At 41.3% G+C, this 24,285-nt stretch overlaps 1 protein-coding gene across 11 annotated transcripts in view; it reads right to left on the minus strand.

Moving 5' to 3' along the window:
- The window catches only part of VPS13D (vacuolar protein sorting 13 homolog D), a 244,422-nt gene that overhangs the window by 135,264 nt on the left and 84,873 nt on the right, over window positions 1–24,285 (minus strand). For 9 of the 11 annotated variants that reach the window (XR_003003764.1, XR_003003763.1, XM_024749924.1 and 6 more), the window contains 12 exons: window positions 23,721–23,861; window positions 21,205–21,327; window positions 14,831–14,936; window positions 13,634–13,786; window positions 11,676–11,811; window positions 10,507–10,554; window positions 8,954–9,104; window positions 8,653–8,863; window positions 5,584–5,831; window positions 3,507–3,698; window positions 3,064–3,190; window positions 1,238–1,380 (listed from right to left, as the gene is read on the minus strand). Coding sequence is in view for 9 of the 11 variants with exons in the window: in XM_024749924.1 (XP_024605692.1) it covers window positions 1,238–1,380; window positions 3,064–3,190; window positions 3,507–3,698; window positions 5,584–5,831; window positions 8,653–8,863; window positions 8,954–9,104; window positions 10,507–10,554; window positions 11,676–11,811; window positions 13,634–13,786; window positions 14,831–14,936; window positions 21,205–21,327; window positions 23,721–23,861 (1,779 nt within the window). In the remaining 2 variants the exon portion in view is untranslated. The remainder of the gene's footprint in view (window positions 1–1,237; window positions 1,381–3,063; window positions 3,191–3,506; window positions 3,699–5,583; window positions 5,832–8,652; window positions 8,864–8,953; window positions 9,105–10,506; window positions 10,555–11,675; window positions 11,812–13,633; window positions 13,787–14,830; window positions 14,937–21,204; window positions 21,328–23,720; window positions 23,862–24,285) is intronic. The other 2 variants (XM_024749922.1, XM_024749923.1) reach the window with 2 other exon arrangements.

Here is a 24,285-nt window from a genome sequence, read left to right on the forward strand (position 1 = left end):
GTGAGGAAAAAGTAAAGAAAATTATCCTCAGCTGGAGGATCAGATACACTTGATTTCTTCTATTAAAAGTCTTAATGTCAACTTTAAAGTAGACAGCTTCCATGTCAAGGGAGCATACATGCAAATTCATGTTTAAAAAAACAAAAAGCTAACTCTACTTGGAAGAGAGCCTTCTACTAATAAACCTTCAAACACTTAAACATATCACTGACTCCATGGGATTCAAGGTAAACAGCTAAATGATACCATCTCAATTTTTCCTTTTATAACACGACTCTTTACATCGACACTGTCCAAAACAGTAGCCACTAGTCATACATGATCACTTACACTAACTAAAATGAAATGAGAAATTCGATTTCTTTGTCACGCCCACCAGTTTTTAGTAAGGTACTCTCAAGTGCTCAGCAGCCACGCGTGCTAGTGCCTCCTGATTGGACAGTACAAAATAGAACATTTCTACCTTCCCAAAGAGTTAAATGGTTTCCCAACATTCAATACTAAACAGTGCTTTGAGATCCTTGGAAATTATATATGAAAGGCAAGATGCACTGCTAACATTTTAAACCTGAGACATTTAAATCAAGTTTGTCTTAACCCTTTGGAAAATCTTTTGCGTGTTCCAGGTGGCCACGAGGCATATAGGTACAGCATCCTCCCCTTCCCTCACCACCCCGCCACGTCCAGAAGCTAAGCTAGTTAGGGCCTTCTAATTACCACAACCACCAAGTGCATTTTATTATATTTTTTGCCTCAAATGTGGACACCCCAGTTGTAATCCTACTTCTAACAGACTTCCCCTTTATCTGGACAAGTCACTTAACCTCTCTCTGCTTCAGTTTCAAGTAGAACAATGCTTCTTACCCTCTTAGGGTTTGCAAGTTTTAATGAATGCGTGGGAAATGCTTGGAGGATAAAAAGCATTCTAAGTGTTCCTATTATTCCCATGAAAAACAAGGATTCAAGCCAAACTGATACTCTCCTGACACAGGTGAGTCTGAAATTAAACAGAGCCTCAGACCTCAAAAGGGCAGTGTTCAGGTGGCTCCTTAGATCCCTAGGAGAATAGATCTGTGTTGCTATCAATCTAGCATTCAGAGAACAGATACCTGACCCAATGCCAAATGAGAAAATCAGCACTTGCAGCGAAGCCAAAATGTATGGCCAACTTATCCCTCCAAGCCTGAAGTTATCGGCCCATGGTTCCGATTCTCCCGCTGCCCCAAATATAACCCACCAATGTTATAGATCAGCCCTGGGCGGTTTCCTTGCTGGATGACTCTCAAAGCTCGGACACCACTACCACCATCCAGTGAGAAGCCCTGACACCAGCCCGGCATGCCTTCAGGATGAATCCCCCTTCCGATTCTCATCGTGCAGCTGTGGAGCAGAAAAGCAAAGATGTACACATTCGTCCATAAGAAAGTCTTATCTACCGGTTCTAATCAGGAAGCACTGCTGTGGCTATCAGCCAAAATTAGAACTCTAATACTGACTCTTCCACATTCTCATGTGATTCCCAAACACAGAAAGGCAATTAATCAGTGGTCAAAACTCTATCTCAGAGGTAGCCACAGTTCAATAATGTGTAAAAATGTACTGACCTCCACAACTACATGCTTTAGGAGAAAACATTATGATTCTGTGAGCATAAGACAGGAGGAAAATGCTACAGTATCTGAAAAACAAAGATTCAAAGCAAACTGATATTTTCCTGACTCCGAAATACCCTGAACCTATGAGAGAAGTATATACAGAAGATGCAGCTAGTGGTACGTTCTTTCAAGGGCCTGGTACTACCATTTAGTTGGTCAGCGTCCTGTCACGGATCCTGGAAACATAATTCCTGAATGTGTGTTCCAGCTCTACCACTAACAAGCAATGTAACCTTGGGCGGGTAACTCTTTCTGAGCCTCAGTTTCCTCATGTAAAAACAAAACAAGGGGCTTCCCTGGTGGCGCAGTGGTTGAGAGTCCACCTGCCGATGCGGGGGACACGGGTTCGTGCCTCAGTCCGGGAAGATCCCACGTGCCGCGGAGCGGCTGGGCCCGTGAGCCATGGCCGCTGGGCCTGTGCTCCGCAACGGGAGAGGCCACAGCAGTGAGAGGCCCGCGTACCACAAAAAAACAAAAAAAACACACACAAAAAAACCAAAACAAGATTCCCTGCGCTGCCTAATCTACTGAAATGTTGGGAGAATCAAGTGAGATAGTTTACGTGGAAATGCTTTGGGGACTGTGAACTCCATACACAAAACAAACTGTGTTTCAAACGTCAAGCCCTGGATGCTGACCACGTCAAGTGGCTGTCTGTGGCCAGCACCCTGGTCAATCGTCTCCAGACTCCAGCAGCAGCCCAGAGTCCAGCCCTCCCTGGTAGATGCATCTGTACCCACTGGCAAGTACTACTCCCTAAGCCCTCCTGTAAGTTTGCAGCACATTTCTACAGATAATGGGGTATGGAATATTAGCAGTATCAGATACACTTAAGTATTTCTGGATTAAGGCTATAAATCAGAAGACCCCTGTAAAAAGAAGAATGCCAAAACCAAGAACAAACGTGAATTAATGCTCTACATGCAACGAGTGCTTTGAGATCTTGAAATGGCACATTTTATTTCAACAGAAAAAGAGATGGATTTCAAAACCTGACACAAAAGGACCTGGACTGGATTAATAGGGTGGAGGCTCTACCAAAGGGCCATCCATCTCCCCTCTGAAGTCAGCTCCTCTGCCTGCTCTGAGAGCTTCCAGGGGAGAGAAACCGTGCAGAGAAGAGAACGTGTGGGTCTCTCTCCATCAGCAGAATTATGAATAGAACTACTTCAATACACGGAAAATAAAACTGGCTTTCATTATAAACCAACCAAATGGTTTATTTTCAATATCGAGTAACACAGAAATTAGATCTGAAAAAATCCCATTAAGTCATGGTCCTGTTCCCCTGCCAAGTCAGGATTGTTATCTACAGTATATTTCTACTTACACGGATCTACTAGAGCCTTTGCTAATTTCTCCCTTCCCTGGGAGCTTACTTCCCCTTCCCGTAGATGACTGCACTCACAGGCTTGGCTGCTCTTTGTCAGCGTAGCAGAACAAGAGAGGGCTCAGGCTCCGGGCCAGCTCATGCTCTTCAAACTGGCCTGCAGCATCCATTCTCGCATTGTCCTGTCTGAAGATCAGTGGGAGCCCTTTAGGAAGGAGGGGGAAAGTTTATATCAATCCCAGCCGGTGTACCCAGGACATATACAAATAATAAAAGGAAAAAAAATCACCAAGGGGGAAAATGGTGAAAACTGAATTTATTAGGTGGGCTTGCTCAGTCGTTGTCCAAAAGGCCAGTCTTGACCATGATTAAGCACTTCTTATGGAAACAGGAAAGTAAGTTTAGCAGCTTATACTGTTGAGGTAATCTGTTTGCATTGGCTCCATTTAGTTAGCTGAGCAGATAAATCTGAATTCCCACGACCAACTCCAAAGGCCTACTTGAGCATCCTCTGTACATACCTGTTTTGTTAATCAACCAATACGGAGCCGAAATGAAGATCTTTAAAGATCCTTCTGCTCGACACACGATCCGGATGGTGAGGTTCAGCTGCCGCCGGTTGATGTCATAGAGCCTCATTCTTACCATATAGTTTTGGGTTCCAGATGGAATAAGCAATTCTTTACAGAGTGGAAAATTTTCCAATGACACCCCTAAAGAAGATACAAGCTATTGTCTTTCAGAGTTCTCACTTTAGTTTGTCAAAACAGTCCACGGCCAAACTGAATTGGATTGCTCTGGAAAAATCAATAACCACGTATTCAACAGGCAAAAATCTCATTGGAATGGCCATCTTCCTTTAGCTGGGATGAGAATAAATATGGTCTAGAAGTCACACTAGGGAGTCTGAACTGTATAATAATTCGAAGAATGAAAGTACCCAAAGGTTATCAATAACAGCTCTGGTATTAAGAGTTTACTATACCTCAGGCCTTCAGCTGGGTGCCTGAAACCCAGTAAAGGCAAGTAGAGAGTAAGAGTTAAGGTTTTCTGCAGCCTCCCCGCCTGGCTTCAAATTCCCTGTCTGTCCTCACAGCTGCGTGATGTGTGGCAAGCCATTTAACCTTGCTGTGTCCATCTGCCAAATGGGGATAATAACAGTATCTACTTCTCGGGCTTCTTATTAAAAGTGACGATCCACAGGGAGCATGAGTGTCAAGATGAGGAGTGCTTGGTGTGCACGCAGTGATGAGGGGGGTGGGGGCAGGACATTCCCATTCCATACAGGGGCTCAAGAAATATTTGTTGAAGAAATAATAAATGTCAGGACAAAGACCTATTTTCTTTAAAACAGACAACTAGAATTGCACTATTTTTCTTTTCTAAATTAAGCTCAAGGATTTACATATTCAAAAATGTAAGCTTATCACTGGGGGACACATTGCTGAAGTTCAGTGAGTTTCAGGATCCCCATCAGTAAAATGGGGAAAACAGCTGTCCCTCTTCCTGAAACATCCATTGTTGTGAAGATCAAATGAGATGATATTATGAAATCACAAAACTGTGAAAAGGTAAATATCTAAGTCCTTATTACTTCAACATGCCTACAACAGCCTTAAAGAAAACTTACTTCCTGTCCCAAATCCAGAAGTACCTTGTTGCTACAAGTGCTACAAATATGATAATGACCCCCTCCCTTGACTTCATTCATGAAATGAAATTTCTTGATACATTAACTATTCTAAACCTCAATGTCTTTGTCAGTAAAATGGGACAAATAACTATTGCTGTAAGGATTATATAAGATCAAGTATATGAAGGTATTTGACATACTGCCTGAAGTACACAGTACATGCTTACCTAACGTTTTTCCCTTTCGTGTAAAGAGAAGAGACATGATTTTGCTCATTCTGTAGCTGGTAAAAAGCACCGTTTGAAAAGTTGAAATGACTTCCTTTACTCACACATCAAGTGAGCAACATTAAGAAAAAAGGCTGTGTTGGGGCTTCCCTGGTGGTGCAGTGATTAAGAATCCGCCTGCCAATGCAGGGGACAAGGGTTTGAGCCCTGGACCAAGAGGATCCCACATGCCACGGAGCAACTGGGCCTGTGCGCCACAACTGCTGAGCCTGCGCTCTGGAGCCCACAAGCCACAACTACTGGGCTCTCATGCCACAGCTACTGAAGGCTGCGTACCTAGATCCTGTGCTCTGCCGCGGGAGAGGCCACCGCAATGAGAAGCCCACGCACCGCAACAAGGAGTGGCCCCCAATCGCCATAACTAGAGAAAGCCCGTGTGCGCAGCAGCGAAGACCCAACGCAGCCAAAAATATAAATAAATAAATTTATTTTAAAAAAAAAAAGGCTATGTTGAGTGCTTGCTCTGTAAATCTTTTAGTTTTGTTCGGGTTTTTTGTTTCGATGATTTTCTATATTAGAAGTTTTGCTTTTCTTTTTTTAACTGCATAAATCCTTTGAGCTGGCTTATTGAGGTATTATATGTGCTACAATTTCTCTAAAACTTTCCCAAATAGTCACAAAATATCCACCCACACGTTCACAGAATTATTACAGATAATTATTTGATTAAATCCTTACCCAGTTCAATGTTCTGGGAGGTATCAGCTGTGTGGAGAGCCACCTCTTTGCCAGGTTTCAGTGTCCCATTAATGGGCATTCCTTTAACATAAAAATCAAGTTCACAAGGTAGCAAGTTGCAGATTACCACTGTTGGCAGGAGATATATGGTATGCCCAGGCTGTCTGAAAATCTGTTTTGCACTGTCAGAAAATATGTTGGAGGGCATGTAATCTGGATAATTCTCTTTCTTTATGGCCACACAAAACCTATGACGACAAAACGGTGTAAAAGTCATCAGCTTGAATGAAGAGCTTGAATTTTTTTCTCCTTAGCTAAGTATGAGACAGGATTACATTAAAATGGCACAATAATTTAGTAAGATATTTGCAGTTTTCAATCCAAACACATTCACTAAGGCATAATCAAATGACAATAAAACGTACAGATTTTAAATGTTCTGTCTGATGAATTCTGACAATTACAGACACCTCTATAACCATCACCCAAAACCAATTAGAGAATATTTCTCTCACTCCAGAAAGTTCCCTCATATCCCTTTCCAATCAATATCCTCTCCCATCATTCAAGCAACCACTTTCTGATTTATCATTATAAATTAGTTGTGCCTGTTCCTGAACTGCATATAAATGGAATGATACAATATGTACAGCTCTTTGTGTCTGGGTTTTTTTTTTTGCTGTTGTATGCATCAGTATTTCATATGCCAATGTGTGAATATACCATTTTTTAAAAATTCATTATCCTGTTGATAACCAATTGGGTGGTATCTCCAGATCAATTTAGCGACAATGGAAATCCTAACAATGCTTGAGTCTTCCAATCTGTGAACTTGGTTATATCTTTCCACTTAGTTATTAGGTTTTCTTTAATATCACTCAGCAATGTTTTGTAATTTTTAGGGTAAAAGACTGGTACATCATTCCTTAGACTGATTCCTGAATAATTAAATTTTTTTTGGTAGTATTGTAAACTGTGTTTTTAAATCACATTTTTCAATTGTTCATGGCTAGAATATAGCATATAATTATTGATTTCTATAGGTTGATCTTGAATCCTAAAATCTTGATAAATTATTAGGTCTCATGCTTTTTTTTAAAAAAAATTTATTAATTTTCAAATGTTAAGCTAATCTTAACTGGGATAAACCACACTTGCTGGAAGCTATTTGGTAGTATTTTGTCAAGAATTTTTGCATCTCTTCGTGGGGGAATACTGGTTTGTAGCTTTCTTTTTTTGATAATAATTGTATCAGTTTTGGCATCACGGATATGCTGGCCTCATAAAATGAGTCAGAACTATTCCCTCCTCCCCTACTTTCTGAAAGCGTCTGCAAAAAGCTGGTATGATTTTCTCCTTAAACATCTGGTAGAATTCACTAATGAAGTTATATGGTCCTAGAATGTCCTTTGAGTGAAGATATTTTATTATAAATTAAATTTCTTTAATAGATATTGGGGCCATTTGGATTTTTTGTTTCTTCTTTGTATTACTTTTGGTAATCTGTGTTTTTCAAGAAATTTGTCATTCCGGTGTGGAATTTATTTGTATAAAATTGTTCATACATCTCCTTTTAATCCTTTTAATATCTGCAGGATCTATAATAATTCTCCATTTTTCATTCCTTATACGCTAATTTGTGTCTTCTCGCTTTTCATGATTGGTCTTATTAGAGGTTTATCAAATTTATGAATCCTTTCAAAAAGCCAGTTTTGACATTGTTGATTTTTCCTACTGTTTGTTTTCTACTTCATTGATTTCCATACTTATTTTCTTTTTCTCTTCCTATTTCTTTGTGTTTAATTTATTCTTCTACCTTAAGGTAGAAGTTTACATCAGTGATTTTACATCTTCCTTATTTTCTAATGCGAGCATTAAAAGCTATACATTTCCCTTTAGAACTGCTTTTGCTGCAACTCCTACATTTTAATATGTCCAGTTTTTATTATTATTCACTTTGAAATATTTCCTTTGTGATGTCTTTTTGACCATGGGTTGTTTCGAAATGTATTGTTTAATTTTCAAGTATTTGGGGGTTTTGTAAGCATCTTATTGTTTTGTTTTCTAGTTTAATACTATTATAATGATGAAATACATTGTGTAGGGTTTCAATTCTTTAATATTTATTGATCTTATGGCCCAGTAGATGGTCTCTCCTGATGAATGTTCCACACATACTTGAAATGAATGTGCAATCTGGAATTGTTGGTTACAGTGCTTTATAAATGCCCACTGTGACAAGCTGGTTGACAGCACTGTTCAAATTCGCTTATGTGTTTATTGTTTTTGTTGGTTTGTTTTATAAATTACTGACAGGGAAGTGTTAAAGTCACCGGTTTTGTCTGTGTATTTATCTGTTTCTCCCTTTAGTCTGTCAACAATTGGCAAATCTCAATAAAGGGTACAGTGGAATTCTTTACAGTCTTCTTCTACTCCTCTGTGAGTTTAACTAAGTGGATGCCTGTTTTTGCTATAAAGGAAACTAAAGCTGATCATCTCTAATCTAAATAAGTTTAAAGTCTAAGTTTAGAAGGATCTAACAATCACAATCCAGTATTTTTTCTAACATATGAATTTAGTAACATATTACTTGCACTCTTCAGAAGAGGAGACAGGAGTCTAAATGACAATATAATTTTGTCAGAGTCCCCATGAGAAGTCAGCACTAGGTACATGAACCTTCACCCAAATTCCTTTGAGTCATTTGAAAAACTCCCAACCCCCAGGATTTTGCTTCCCAATTTAGGAATGAGAACTGGTCATTGTTTTTTCTTCCCTCCCTACGTGTCTTCTCTTTATGCTGATGCAGACACACCAGTTTCTAATCGTATATGTGTGAGTAGTGGGTTTGTGACTGTTTCTTCCATAAATATTAGATAAGTAACTGCCACGCTCCCGCCCACGGTTAACCCATGAATTCGTACGAACCTAACACTTACGGAATAAAAGAACTTAAGGAATAACAACTTTAGGGCTTTAAATAAGCACGACTGAATCACTAAGGGTCCTTAGAGAAAGAATGAAGAAAAACATGGCAAAATATACATGTCACTGCTGTGCCACACATACCTGAAGAATCGGCTTTTTTCCGCATCCATAGAGTGGCACTCTCGTTTGCTGCTACTAACCTCTGTAGTCTTCACTACATTGGTCCAGTGAATAGGAGCCTTACAGAAAAACACACCCAGTCCTTTGGGCCGGGCCTGCAGCCGCCAAGAAGTGAGGTGTAAAGGCACGGCAAATGAATCACCTGGCATGATGGCAGGAAGGACCACAGGCTCTGCCAGAGAAACACGGGTTAGCAGTTTCAGGAGTGGTTGCCCACCCCAAAGTCCATCTAGGGTAAAAGAAGGACAATGTCAAAACTTACTGTCTGGAGCTGATGGGCTGTCCAGTCTTAGTTCCATTGGCGTCTCCAGTCTGTTCTTCACAATGAGGGCTGATCGGACAGTGATCACTTTCCGAGCACTGCCTTCCATGGTCACTGCAAAGACGACCCGGACAGGTGGGAGTGAAGAGAACTGTGAAAAAGAGAAAAGTAATAAAGAGTTTAGCTGTGCTTTTGAAAAACACACAAAATACAATAATACCGACCAGAATGCCTACATCTAAAGCATCTTATTATTACTATAGCTCTTCAGTGAAATGAGTCATTAAGCCCTAAAACCACTCCACTTTAATAGGAGTGAATACCCTCTTAATACTCACTACAGTAACAGCCAATTCTAAAGAGTTATTTGTACTGGTATGCCTTTCACAGGAAAAATAACTTTTTTTCCTAAATGTCATAAAATTTACTCGATATGCCCATACACTATTTGTTGACACGTCTATAAGAAAACCAACATTTGTATATCAAAGAATTTTAAAAACAAACTTCTTCTTCACAATAATTTTCTAAGTTCGGTTCAGTAATCACTCTTTTTCTGAACACCAAGAAACTCAAGATAATGGAGGGAAATCATTTATTTATGGTCTTGGCTGGATGCAGCCACTACTTTCTTTTTGCGTATGTTCATTCACATATTCAAAACACATTTTGTACTGCTACCATGTGCCAGGAATGTAGCAATCTTTTTAAGTATAAAATTCCACATTAGGCATAGCAAAGAGAAGGTTTCTAAAGCTATTATTCTGTGTATCCAGAACATACTGATAGCGCTTGTTGATGGGAGAAACAAATGACACTACATCCAAGCTTTCCATACTGCCAGTTGTTTTCATTAAAGCAAACAGTATGTGAAAACCAACCTAATAAACAATCAAATGACAAGCTCCATGTTTTGAACCAAGGTTTCTAGAAAGTCCTAATGAAAAGGCAAAGTACAGTCTTCTAGGGTGTTATTAGAGGGACACAATCATCACCAAAGCTTCCAGTGACCCATCCCAGTAAAGCCCCAGGAGAGCCAAGGCCCAATAACAGTTGTTTTAAATCTTGATCTTGTTGCCTCTATGCTTATCTGAAATTTCACATTTTAAAACTTACTAAAGTAAGTTTTAGTAAGGGAAAAGAAATTTAGTAAGGGAAATTTAGTAAGGGAAAAGAAATTATAGGCAAAAACCTCAAAAAAGCATTTTAATGTCATCCTGTGGTGATGTTTCAAAAATCAGATGAGGGAAGAAAAAATCTGTTTTTCATTCTTAGTTATTTTCATGACCTTTGGGCCAAAACCTATAAAATATGTATAGCCATACAAAGGTTAATTTATATTTAACTTGGAGAGAAAAGGAGACCTTGGACTAAAACATTTGCCTTTTGTTCTCCTTCCCTGTAATATTCAGTCTCACATACTAAGTTAGGTGAAAACATTTTCTTGCAAGTTCTTGTAAAAGGAAGGAAATCATTAATAGAAAAGGAAAAAGGTCCAGTGGTCATCAAGAACTATGTGTGTAAACGCAGTGACACAGGAAAATCATACTCACATAAACCTGGGGATGGATAATATTTGTCCTACTGCTTGGGCTACCAATCTAAGAAAGATTCCAAAAGTCAGAGATTCAGTACAGACCTAAGATAACAGGCATCGTTAAATTCAATGACAATATAAGTTGCTTGAAAAGGTGGTTTTATAAATACTCTTAGGTAAAGTATGTTCTACTATGAAAAGAAAACATCTTGGAAAAAATGGGAACAGCAATATTCATTTTACAACCATTCAGGATATACAAAATTTCTCCAGAATGCATCAATAAAATAGAAAGGTATCTCCGGGGGGGAATTAGTCCTTTTATTACTGGACATGAACTTAGGCAGAAAAGTAACTTTGAAAGAAAGTTTCTTTTTCTAAGAAACTTGGGGCACAAGAGAAGAACAATGAAAAGAACAGTGTCCTCCAAGAATATATTTCATGAAGCAGCAAGCATGAGGAAGGCTACAATATCTCTGCAAATCTGTGCTTTCCTATTCATCACTGGCTACTCAAAACTGAGCACAGTTACCCCATGAAGTACACCCCACGAGTATCCGGCAAGAGCACCCGTGGTGGTCATATCAGCTAGGATGTCAGCCTCTGCCTGCACATTCTAGTCAGGGATGCCACATTCCCCAAGGCTGGCCCTCCAACCCCTAGAACTATAGGCTGGGGTAAAATCAGGGCAAGGGTGTGTGAGAGGATGCATGACCAGAAAATAAACAACAGTGGACATCGATCTTTATGCCGGAGAGGAGAATTTGGAGACACGGAGCTAGAAGGATCAAGGAGCAGCATTATAAAAGCGTAAAGAAGACAGTGTATAAAGGAAGCATAACAGTATGTGAAATAAAGCCAATATATTTGGCAAACTCGCAAATTGCCGGTTGGCCCGGGTGAGTATAAAATGGATCTACACAGGTTGGATAATATGTGTTCGTGTCAATCTTAGATCTTGTTTCTCTACTAAAACTAACCATTGGCTGGCTTATCTACATAGTGATTACCAATGCCTATGACTGACCCAAATAATCTTGGGTATTCCTCCTGGGCTAGGAAAAATGAAGAACAAGAAAATGTCACTAGAGCAAGGCTACTACAGGCCTGTCTGATGGTCTGGCTTTAAGGGGGTGTGGCTAGGGCACAATCCTGCCACTGAACACGCTTTCCACAGCCGCGCACCGTAGAGGAAGAGGAATTCTTATCTGGCGCAGCGTATCGGAAAAAGGTGCCGACTTTGTCCACTGACACTGGGCTCACTTGCTCCCAGCCGTTCACTCTCACTTGCAGTTGATGGATCCGGAGGTCATGGGTGTGTCTGTCAGGCAGAACACAGAAAAAGACATTAAGCACAATCCTAGCCAGGGAAGAGAAGCAGAAGCAGAGCCTGAAATCAGATTTACTATATAATGACATAAAGACCCAGTTGTCTAAATAAACCTTTCGGTGATTACCTAATGCAAGGGAAATCAAGAGGATATTTTAGCTGAGTCTCACACTTAAAACAAAGCTGCAAGATCTATAAAGCCTGAGCAAGAGTGGCATCTGCCCTCCCTTTATACAAACCACGTGAATCCTGTGAACTAGCTCAGTCAGGTCTGTCCCCCACCGACCCCTACCTCAAACTTTATGAAATGACATCAGCTACAAGTGGTTCAGTGGGGTAGCAGAAATGCTGTGCTAGCAATTTAATCACACAACCATACTCTTGGAAATGCCTAAAATGACATTTTCTCCTTGGTTCTTTTGTGGAATCTCCTGCTTCTCTCAGAACCACACTCAGTCGTTGGGCTTTGGTCCTACAAGAGTACAGACACGGTAACGAGAGACGGAGCCCGCAGAGTTTCCAGGCTGAAGTGCACAGCTGAAACTGCAGAAGGCAGTGGGCAGGACAGGAGGAACAGGAGGGAACTGCACATTTAATTCTATTTTTAGATTTTGCCTAATTCAAGCCAGAAGCCTGAAATAGGGAAGTGGATTTGAGGCTGACAGGAAGGAAAGTGGGGAGGGAGGTAGGGCGTGGGGGACAGAATGCCAAAGGGGAAAACACCAGAGAAGGCAGTTATTTCGATGAATTCAAGCAGGCAGGTGGGACTTGAAATGGGTTACAAAACATAGAAACTAAAACAGAAATGACAAAAAGGCCAAACCCCTTCTGATACAACAGAGGCAGTGCTTATTAAGAAATACAGTGAACAGTTCTATAATTTAGCTTCTCCAGGAACCTTGCAGAACAGAAAAATGCTCACCACTCATCCCTGGAAATTCTAATGTGGCTTCCAGGTACATGTGCCCAGCACAGTGATTTTTTTTTTAAACTATTTTTTTGCTGAAAATCACTGGAGGCCCCCAAGTTCAGAACTCGTGCCGCTAGGGAGTAATGTGCGCCGATGCAGAGCTATACAGAAGGAAGAAGTATTTGAGGAGCAGGTTTCCACACAAAGAATTAGAGCACCATGAACGCATGTGACCACAGAAGGCTGAAGCCAATCTCTTAAATTTGAGATAATGAGGCTCAAACACTAAAATCTTAACCTATTCGTTATCCACTGGACAGCCCTTCCACTTAAAAATGTGTGCATATAAAAGAACATTCTACTACATATTTTATGATCTCTCGGTAACTAGACACAACGTTTTCACATTTATTCTCGTCCTCTGGCTGGCGATTTTGAGTGCATCAGTGAGCAGTCTCCCTAGGTGAGTTATTCTCTCCTCCTTAGAATCAGAGTATCTTATCATTATTGGCTCTGCTTCCTGAAACCATCTGCCTGCTAAAAGTGTTGTGACATATGTGTATCTTAAAACTGAAATCAACATGCTCTGATAACCTTTTAATAATACCATGTCGCCACTCCATCATGCAATGAACTGGAGGGTTATGATCTGTCTAGGCTTCAACCGAATTAGTTACAAGGAACACACCAGTTATCACCTCACATGTCAAATAAAGGGATGATTAATGGAAAGAAGTGTATTTCCAAGATGGTCATTATATTTTTTAAAAGGAAACACTGATTTCCTAAATACCTTTTAAAAATAAAACATTAAAGGCATTGACAAAGGAAAGTGAAAAGGCAAAACACTAGAGACACTTACTTTTTTCTTTTTTTTGAGGCAAAGAGTAAACCATGCTTTACCTGTGCCTTAGCTTTCCTCTTGCTTCAAATTCAAAGGGAATCTCTTCACCCGTGAGGACTTCCCGCCACTCGCTAACATTGTGAGCATCGTCAAGAAATGTTCCATTCCCTTCTGGAACCACCCCTGGACTCCCGCTGTGAGACAGTGCAGCCCTAGAACGAAATCAGACAATACCAGCTAGTCCCCCTTTCTCTCCACCTCCCTCTCACACAGCTCAGGGCTGGAAGCAGAAACCCTCCTAGAACGCAACTCACAGACATAACGCCGCATAACCTGGCTGTAAAAGAGGACCTAAAAGGTCAGTAACTCAAGTTATCTTCATGATCGATCAAAACTTCATGACCGAAACTTTAGAAACAGCTAAAAGCTATCACTGCACAGTCACCTGCCACCAGCAGCAGAGTCTGGTACACCGAGGGTGATGTAAACTAGTCATGACTTTTAACAGTAGTATTTTAAGTGACTATCTAGAATTTAACAGACCTGAATTGTTTTTAAAAAACAAAGATGTCTCCTCTAGAGCATTCTCATACGTGGTGGAGGTGGGAGAAGTATGGTCTCAAATCAGCTGATTCTGTTACTCATTTCATACACTTTATTACCTAAACTGGAAAGATCAGACTGCATTTGGCAAGTTGAGCCAAGGTCTAAGCAGGCAGAAAGTTGTAAGAGAACGTTCTCACTTGGCTTAGGTAGACTCTCATTTGTTCTCCTAACTCCACCCAGTTCCATCTGGACTCAAGTGCGTTTCAGGTTTGGAAGATAATTCGGGGTGGGGGGGAGGGGATATGAGAGGTGTTTTCAAGCCCTTGTGGAAGAAAAATGGGCAAAACATTTGGCTTAATAACCATATACAGCTTGTTTTAAAAGGGGGAGTAGAATGGGGGCCGACGAGAAAGGGTGGAATGACTTTTGTTTCACATCCTTAATTTGCTCAACTTTTACTTTAAAAACAAATGGATACCAGGATCAAGATCACAATTTGGATGCTTCAGACTCAAGACCTGCTTCTCTGACTACAGACTCTACACAGAACCAGAACCTCCAACGTAGACCTCAGCAAGACAGCAAGCTATTGATTCAAATACAATCAATCCCAAGAGCCTCAGGGAGGCCCCACCTTACTCTGCTGGGCTGGTACACAGGAGCCTTTGGTGGCAGAGATGGCTCTAGGTGACAGATTCAGTGCTCCTTACCTGGTGGGCGTGGTAGTCAGGGTGGCAAACCACAAAGTGCAGCCCGTGTGATTCCTCAGAGCAAAAGGGACGAATGGCTGCCGGCGCTTTGGGGCCTTCATCTCTGCTGTGAGCAAACAGAAGGCCGTCAGCATGTGCCCTGGCCCGTGCGGCAGACACCCTCCCCATACCTGGAGACAGTGCCCAAAATTGCCTCTGTGCAAAGGAGCTGAAGGTGGAGAGGAAAAAAAGGAACCACCACAGGTGTGTTGACAGGCCAAGTGGGATGTCTCCAAGTATTCTGCCGCCTGCTACGAGATGACTCGGTCCCCCCGACAACTGACTGTGATGTGTCACGACTCTCACCCCACAATTCTCCCACAACTCTTACGGGCCTCATCTCAGAAAAGGGCATCAGACCTAATACGGCTGGCATCAGGAAAGAAAGGGAAATGGATCCCCACTACTCCCAAGAAATACAGTCTAAATGGACAACCTAAATTGTGGCAAGACAGATCATGTGTACTTGTATCACTCTGTCCAGAACACTGGTACTTTAAGGAAGCCTCCTTTTATGTGAGAGTTACACGTGAGTCACATTATGCCTATTGTAACAAAATGGAAACATTCTTTCCTATTCTCTTATATGAAGAGTTGTGGGTTTTCCTCCCTGGAAGATCAAAAATACACTGCCCCAAAGCTATTTAAATAAAATTTTTAGCTCATTTTTTTTTTACACAGGTATCACCACCATCTGCTATCAGGCAGGGACTACGGAGACTACAAGAGGAGCGCAAAATATGATTTCCTTCACAAAACAGCTTCTCATCAGGGAAACTGGAAAGAAACACTGATCAATACAAGACTGTAAGTAATCAAATTCTAGGGAGAGTGTGACCTGACTCTAAACACTGCAAGCAGTCAGAGGGGAGGCTGAGGAAGGCTCTCCGGTGCCCGGGCTGCCCAGGGGGCTGCCCGGGGACCCGCCCGCCACAGAGGCCCCCGGCTCCTTCCAGGGTCTGCATTTTCTCTACTGGCCACACAAAGAAAGAGGGAGGTGGCAGCAGGAACCACAAAGGAAGCAGCAACCCAGTGCCGGGAGCCTCCTGGCTGATGTGCTCAACACCACCACATGCCCCACCAACAGAAAAGGGCGAGGCCCAGTCTCACTGTGTGTCTGGCTTTAAAGCATAAAGACTGCCCGAGAAAGACCGGGACCCAAATGGTCTGCAGCTGTGGAGAAAATGACATCTAGAGGTGACTGCAATCTCCAACTGAGAACACTACAGCAAAATTCAATTCGTCTTCCAGGACCGCATGTTTCCTGCCAGTGAAATGAAGAAGGCAAATTGCACCAGGGCCTGCCTCTCCCACTTCTCGAGAACAGCACAGGGCAATATCATAAGTCAGCGTCATGTCTTTTAAAAAGTAATGACATTTTTGTTTTCCCTTTGTAGCTTCTAAAGTTTTCAGAAGTTAGTGCTCTGAACACTGCACAACAAGCCACTTCAGGTTAAGGCGAGTTCTGTTTTGGTAAGAACAACAGCTCAGGGGTGTCTAAGTGAATGAGTAGTCTCCAGCGTGTTCCCACAATTTTGTGGTTAGCTTTTACAGACACCCCAGATACATATAAAGATAATTTCTGCCTAGAATATGCCCATTTCTCACCCCAATGGCCTCACTTAGTTTCCAAGGTTTGCTTTAAAAAAAAAAAATTAGTGTTCATCAAGTTGAAAATTAAGGAGTAGCTGTGAGGCTGCGGACAAGAGCAGAGGGGGAGTAAAAAATTTAAGAGCTGTCAGCAGGGTAAACAGTGCTGCTCACTGTGGCACCTTGAAAGGCACTTCCCTCTCCCTAAGCAAGAGCTGCTCTGCTTTATTACAGGAGATAAAGGGCCCAGGAGGAAAAGAAGCCAGATGTGCTTTCATATCCCACTGTGAGCCAGACTCAAAGTTTCCATTTGCAGATTAGATTTAAGAAGAACAGGTGGCACACGGCTTTGATCACATCGTAACACAGAATAAAGTGCTAGGAATCCATAGAAAGATATTCACGAGTGTATTGCTTTGGAATTAAGTAGCCTGGGTAGGCACACGGCTAAGGTCCCCAAGCTTCTTGTGTGGATTACACATACCAGCAGAGACCTCAGCAACCTGCCTCTCTGAGGATAAAAATACACGGAGTGCTCACAAATCCAAACTCAACACCAGGGGACAGATCTGACATCTTCCACACCAGGGTCCAAATCAACTGTGTACTTGCCTTGGGCACAGCACCAGAGAACAAAATCCCCAAGTCTGGACTTCCCTGGTGGCGCAGTGGTTAAGAATCCACCTGCCAACGCAGGGGACGTGGGTTCGAGCCCTGGTCCGGGAAGATCCCACATGCCACGGAGCAACTAAGCCCGTGTGCCGCAACTGCTGAGCCTGTGAGCCACAACTACTGAGCCCGCATGCCACAACTACTGAAGCCCCTGCGCCTAGAGCCCGTGCTCCGCAACAAGAGAAGCCACTGCAGTGAGAAGCCCGCGCACTGCAACAAAGAGTAGCCCCTGCTCGCCGCAACTAGAGAAAAGCCCACACACAACAACGAAGACCCAATATAGTCAAAAATAAATTAATTAATTAATAATTTTTAAAACAACTTAAAAAAAAAAGAACTCCCCAAGTCCACCAAAGAGAACAGTATTCCCTGGTGGCCTCAGAAAACCTCCTCTAGTGACCAGACCTAATTGGTTCATAGGCTGAAAGAACACCAAGCTCCTCATGTCCAAGTTCAGCTTAAATGGCTCCACCTGAGGAAACGTCTGCCCCTGCGGATTTGCTCCCCAGGGCAATGTGGCCATTATAAACAGTGCGGGTTCTTACACTATGTAGGCAGCTCAGCTTATCAGAAAGGACCTGGCTTGTAAATCATGAGAAATAGATTAAAGTCCCAGGTCCGCTACTAGCCAGTCATGTGAATGGAGGCAAGTTACTTAGTTTCTCTGAGCTCCTGTTCCCGTGCTAAAAAGGAATGATGCTTTGCTTAGCCTGAAAGATGAAATAACAGATACAGAAAACCTGAGAAATATAAATCCATGGATCCTGGGCCTCGTGAGCCCTCCTCCCCACGAACACCCATCCTGGTAAAACCTTTCAGAAAAAAACCATACTACTACCCCCACACATTAATATCCTTGTTCTGAACTCCTAGTAGAGGAAGCTCAAAAGGCCCTTTTTACAAAATAGACCATGACCCAGGATCTGGTGGTGTTAGCCAAGCATAAGCATAAATCATTCAAATTAAACTGCACTCCTTCAAACAAATGAAGAACTGAACATCTTGGGATTCTAATTCCTTGATGTTTATGATGTTTTCCTCTCGTATTTACTTACCAGTCAAGGAACCTTAAAGGATCAGAGATACAAACAAAGAACATTCTCTTTCTACCTCCTAAGAACCTCAATTCATTTCTAAAGAAAAGATTTGTGTCTAAGCAATTATTTACCAGAAATTTTTTTCTTAGCTCTATTCCTGATCTTTATAGCTCCTATTCCACAAGCCCCTTGCATTACCATAAGAATAACATTCACTGAGTATTCTATAAATAAAGACTTGTAGCACTGCTTGATGGAGGATGGTTTTCTTCCATTCATTTGCTTTTCAGTGTGAGACATCACCTCTAACTGACACTGGATGCTTCTGCATCATTCACTGGGAAGTTGATTCCATTTCCACTAAGGGTTAAAGCAGATGGAAGAGATAGAATGAGAATCAGCACATCACTTCCTTCTGATATAAGATGCCACTTCGTCCATTAGCTGGAAATGATCTCTCCTGTTACTAAAGCGAAGTATTCACAAGTGGGTATACCCCCATTCAGGTCCCATATTCACAGAAAATCGATGTACAAGGCAGTTCTTAAAACAGGAAAATAAAGCAAGCCCTCGCTTGGCTATACTGTACCTCTAGCATAGATCTGGTGCTCTAGGTTAGTCAGACTGGCTGTACTCCTAGTTCTAAGGTAGACAAGGGGGAGGCCTGGTAGACAGGAGAGACAACGTTAGAGCATGAGAATCAATATAGTGAAAAAGAAGACATCTCCAAAACATAAGCGCAAATAGAGTACATTACAAAAATAGCAAGCATCATGCACTTACAGGCTCATTCCTTTAGTGACTACTAAGAGCTAAGGAGGTACTTGACAAGGTGAGCAAGACAGTTTTATGCTGGCTTTTAATGTGGAGGCTGTGCTAACAGAGCATGCTCCTTTTTTTTCTCAATCGGGGAAAGAAAATGTACTCACAGTCACTTGAACAGAATGACAAGCCTTTTGAGGATTTTTAATTTAAAGCATATATGTTCTCACATGGCATAGAAAAGTTACCAAGAGCAATCAGTACAGATTTTAGTGGGAGTCGCTCCATTCCAACTGGAAAAGGCAGTAGCAGTAGAATGCTAATCCCCCACGGGTCTCAAAAATTCAAGGGAAGGAATCAGTCTGTGTTCCAAGTTTCAACGATCTCTTCTGAGAAGTTATCTCATGGTATTATTTATATTATACATTAAACATGGAAGCTTTTAGAATTTTTTTTTTTTGGTATTTCCACAAAATGTCCTTGAATACAAAACTAATGAACTAATAATTAAGGTGCCATACCATCCAGGTGTACTTGCAGGATCTCAGCCCTTCCTGAACAAAGCCAATAATTATGTCAAAAATGAGGCCATTATTTTCTTTCCCCTGCTAAAGGAACAGTAAGAAATCAGCAGCTCCCTTAGGCTGAATTTCATATTAAGAACCTCTAAGTCAAGGGCTCATTTTGAAGCTGGCCTGAATAAAATACACAAATTTGGGGGGAATGTGACTAAATATTCTTAAATAAGAGCTGAAGGTTTGTGGTCAGTTCAACAAGATTCAAACCTCCTGACTTTCAAAACGAATGCCCAACAATTATTTTAGTAAGCCTAGTGAGAGAATACAATCCCATCTGCTGTTCTACCATCCAAGAATTCTTAATAAGTAAAGAGGTTTGGAAATGTAGGTATGTTCGTGTATGCCTAATAAAAAAGATATATTATACCTTTATAAGCCTAAGTAACCATAAAGATGTGTAAGTAAATAAAAATCCAGATTTAATTTAGCAGGCATTTAACATAGATAAGGTAGCTTATTAACTATAAAAAAAGAGGAGATGTTAAAATAAAGAGGGAGGGGAGCGGTGGGAGAGGGACAAAAGAAAACTCCTTCATCAGAATCCTGAAGATTCGGCCTTCCTAGTGTTTGCACTGAGTCTGGATTTAAGATCCCTCTGCATGAATAATGTTTTTAGAAACACATTCTCTAGGACACATTACAAAGATTATTCAGAGTCTTCTGGGTAGACTACGTTACATTCTCTTGCCACACAAATTGGGAAGGTTAGAGGAGGAGCCAGAATTGAAGCTGATGATATCTGAAAAGCCCTGGCTCCTAAGCAATGGCCTTGAGACTCAGAAGCAACAGCCTGGGAATACAGAGAGCAAGCAGAGCTGACGTGTCCTTGTCCCTCCTCCGAGAAGTACAAGGCAGATAGAAAGTCCATTTATACACCCTGAGGAGAGACGAACCAAATACTTCGTACACTAAGAAAATCCATCTTCCCATGACACGTTTGCAGACCAGATGGAACAGTTAAGTATTCATGAACTATGTGAAGTCCAGCCAAAACTCCCCAAAGAAACCACACTGAAAGAACTGGGGCTGAGTTGAATTTGGATGACAATGGCTTGTGGAACAACTAAGGACCACGCAGTTGGCCATCACAATCTCCCCAGCTCTGAGGAAATCAGAGCTCCATGGCGAAGCATTAAATAAGGAAAGAAAACATCGTTAACAGAGAACACACTGACTCCTCTTTCTTCAAGAGGCTGGGTATTCAATTCTCTTCTACTTTATAATACAGGCCCCCCTTTAAACACTTGCTTCCACGTGGGAGCCGGCCCTCCCTCTCTTCAAGAATATATCCAACCTGTCTGTCTCTAGATTTAGAAAACTGAAAAGATGTTCTTAAAGATCCAGATCAAAAGTCCCATCAATTAAAATGTTCTGATGAGTAAAACACAAACTGACCAATGGCCACTCCTGATGCATCTCCAGGTGCCCCAGTTCACGTGCCACATGACCAGAACTTAGGAATTGCATACTGCAGGTCCTTCCTCTCCCACAATGGTGAAACTAGAGCTCATATTAAGAGTTCAGCGTTTTGTGCCAGAAAAAATGTCCCTTCCAAAGACTAAAACAGAACTACAGGAGACAGAATTTCCTGTAGGTTTTTCCATAGAAAATGATGGTTCTATTTGAATTTCTCAATTAAACATGGCTCTGTAGGTCAAAGGTGATTTAGTCAAACATTTGTAGAGAAAAATCTTACTTTGTCCAAAGCATGGAGGATCCACTGAAGAGCCCATCCAGTCTTCCGATGTGGTTGAATCTATTTCCTTGTCCTGTTTACAGTAATCTGCCATCCACGATTCCTTGGTACTTATATATTGGTCTAGAAAAAAGTCCCCAAAGATAATTAAGAACAGAAGTAGAAAGGATTGGGGTGTTCAAGTCAGATGACTTCAATTCAGCAAAACAAGCTTTTATCGAATGTCTGACTAAATGCTAGGCACCACACTAGATTCTGAGAAAGCTGGTCCCCTGAAGAACCTCATACTCCACTGGAAGAAATTAACATTAACAAAACAATCATCATCACAAAACTATATCACAATGTGAAAGGAGCTAAAACAAAGATACAAATAAAATGCTATGGGAGCGCAGAACATGGGAAGATTTACTCTGCTTTGGCAGAAGTGGAAGAATACACACCAAAGCACATGGCAATCTTCAGAGAGGTAAGGACCTTTGTTCGGGGTCTTGAAGAATAGGTAGGGTTACCAATAGGATTAGGGATACAGGGACATTCCAGACAGAGAGAACAGCATATGCAAAGACTTCAAGACATGAAAGTACATGGCACATCTAGGGAACACTGAATACTTTGGTGTGACTTGGTACAACATACTGGGGTACAGGGACATAGCAAAGAAGTCTAGAAAAGAGAACAACTTGCTTTGTGAAGAGCATGACATGCCATGCTAAGGGGCAGGGTTTGGAGACAGAAAGACCAGTAGGAGGCTATTTAAAAAACCACCAAACTCAGGAGGCTGAAATCCAGCTGACAACTATCCAGGAGTGGTTTTACTTTTTTGAGAGGAGAATTATAACGGGAAGAGCAAAATAATTACACACCACACTTGGATAAAGACCTTTTATACTAATTAAAGCACTACACTTTTTATTTATTTTTTAAATTAATTTTTATTGGAGTATAGTTGCTTTACAATGTTGTGTTACTTTCTTCTGTACAGCAAAGTGAATCCGCTATACGTATACACACATCTCCTCTTTTTGGGGATTTCCTTCCCACTCAGCCATAAAAAGGAATGAAATTGGGTCATTTACAGAGTACTACACTTTTTAAAACAAGAATGATTAGTTTCTGTTTTTCAGCTCCAATATTCAGCTACAGAAATGATATTTATTTAAACACTAAGAGGTCACAGCAATGTTTCTGGGTTTCAGCACAGTTTTAGGAATAAGGAATTAAAGGTTAAAAAAAGAACAGTTTTACCACTGACAAGAATGCTTTTTGGAAGATATTTTTAATTAGATACTCATCAGAAATATCAATAGAACTCTTGTGAGGTTAGCTCTCGTTTACTGTAGCTTTTCAAAGAAGAGTCCCAAACTTTATCTAAACTTCCAGATGAACAGATTATATAAGAAATCACATGGGGACCAAAATAATATGGAAGAATCATGAGATCAATTTACTATTACGTTGGTGAAATTAATGAAATAACAGTGGTTTTAAAATCTGGGGATCAATAAACTTACAGTCCCATTTCACTATACATTCTCTCCATCCTAGTCGGACATGGAATAAGCCGATGAATATCCTATGAGCCTCAACCCTACACATACACTGAAGAAAGCTCATAGATTTTCAATATAGTATGCCCTCCCTATCTGTGGGTTTTGCAGCGGATACAGAGGGCCAACTGCATTCATTGTACTAGGCCATTTTATTACAAGGGACTTGAGCATCCACAGATTTGGGTGGGGGGTGGGTGAGGGGTACGGGGTATGGTACTGGAACCAATCCCTTTGAATACTGAGGCACAACTGTAGTATGTGTTAGCTATCACTCAGAGATAACTACCGTGTTACAAAAAATCAGATCCTGTAGATCAGTAACTCAAAGAGTCGAGTGTAGTTTCCATAGTGTAAGTAGGCACTACCTGACTGTATGATAATGTTACTCTTCTTTTGATATAAAGACAAGTATAGAGACAAGATTCTGACACACTACATCGAATCCAGGAATGTACATTTCAGTGCTGTCAAAGAAACTTTCAGAACACACACGATTAGCTTGGCAACCCTTTAACTCAGTGATTTTCAGAGTTAGGTCAACATGCTACTTGATGGGAAACAGCACAAGCAACCTACCCTGCTACAGACAATCAAAATTGTACCTTTTAAGAATTATTCTGTGAATAGTCTGAGAGAAATGAATCTAAACTCACTTCTAGGACATTTAATAAGTCCCAGTGACCAAGCATCATGGGGAGAAAGTTCGTCATGGACATGAATGTTTCCCATGTAGTCTAAGCTCTTGCTTGATCACTGAGAGGATTAATATGGGATGCCACCTCCAGAGCTATGGGTTGAGAAGCATTATGAGGCCAGGTTAGGGTTTATCAGGAAAGCAGCCATGATGAGTAAACTGTCTGGTATGGGCCCAAGTATTTGCTAAACCAGGATTAAACAGTCTTCCAGACAAGGGACTTAACGCACAGAAAAGTAACAATGTTCTAAAGACAGCTTTCCACTCACCAATTAGTACAGAGGTGATATTGATATCCAAACGGTGTTTGGCCTTGACTTCCAGCTTCAGCCGAGGAGGATGGAGACGACTAGCTGCCTGTTGTTGCCAGGATACAGAGCACGGCCAGGGCTCAATAAATGGCTCCCAGCCTAAAAGAACACAGGAAATAAGACATCTGCTCAGCAGATATCAAGAGTTTACAGGGGAACACCATTCACAAATGCTCAGCAAGGACATACTATAGCTAATAGCTTTCTATTTCCAACTTGATTTTGCAATGGAAACACTATCTTTAGCTGCAGGTCACCTTACAAATGTCTGTGCTGTCTCAAGGACATGAGTACAAGAGCACACATGCACCCCAACCATGGTCTCCCAGAGGTGGGAGGAAGGAAGGCAGGGGGTATGTGCCCTCTTCTATTTAAGAGCAGGCAGGACCTGTTTTTGATATATTCAAGTAGAAAAAAGTGTCTCAGACTCAGGTTGGAAAAAAAGTGTCAGCAGCTGAAGTAACTATTAAATTTGATTACCCTGCTTACATCAAGAACCCATTGGCTGAATAAATAGGTATAC

This window comes from Neophocaena asiaeorientalis, unplaced genomic scaffold (genome assembly GCF_003031525.2).
Source record: "Neophocaena asiaeorientalis asiaeorientalis breed wild unplaced genomic scaffold, Neophocaena_asiaeorientalis_V1.1 scaffold275, whole genome shotgun sequence".
NCBI lineage: Eukaryota > Metazoa > Chordata > Mammalia > Artiodactyla > Phocoenidae > Neophocaena > Neophocaena asiaeorientalis.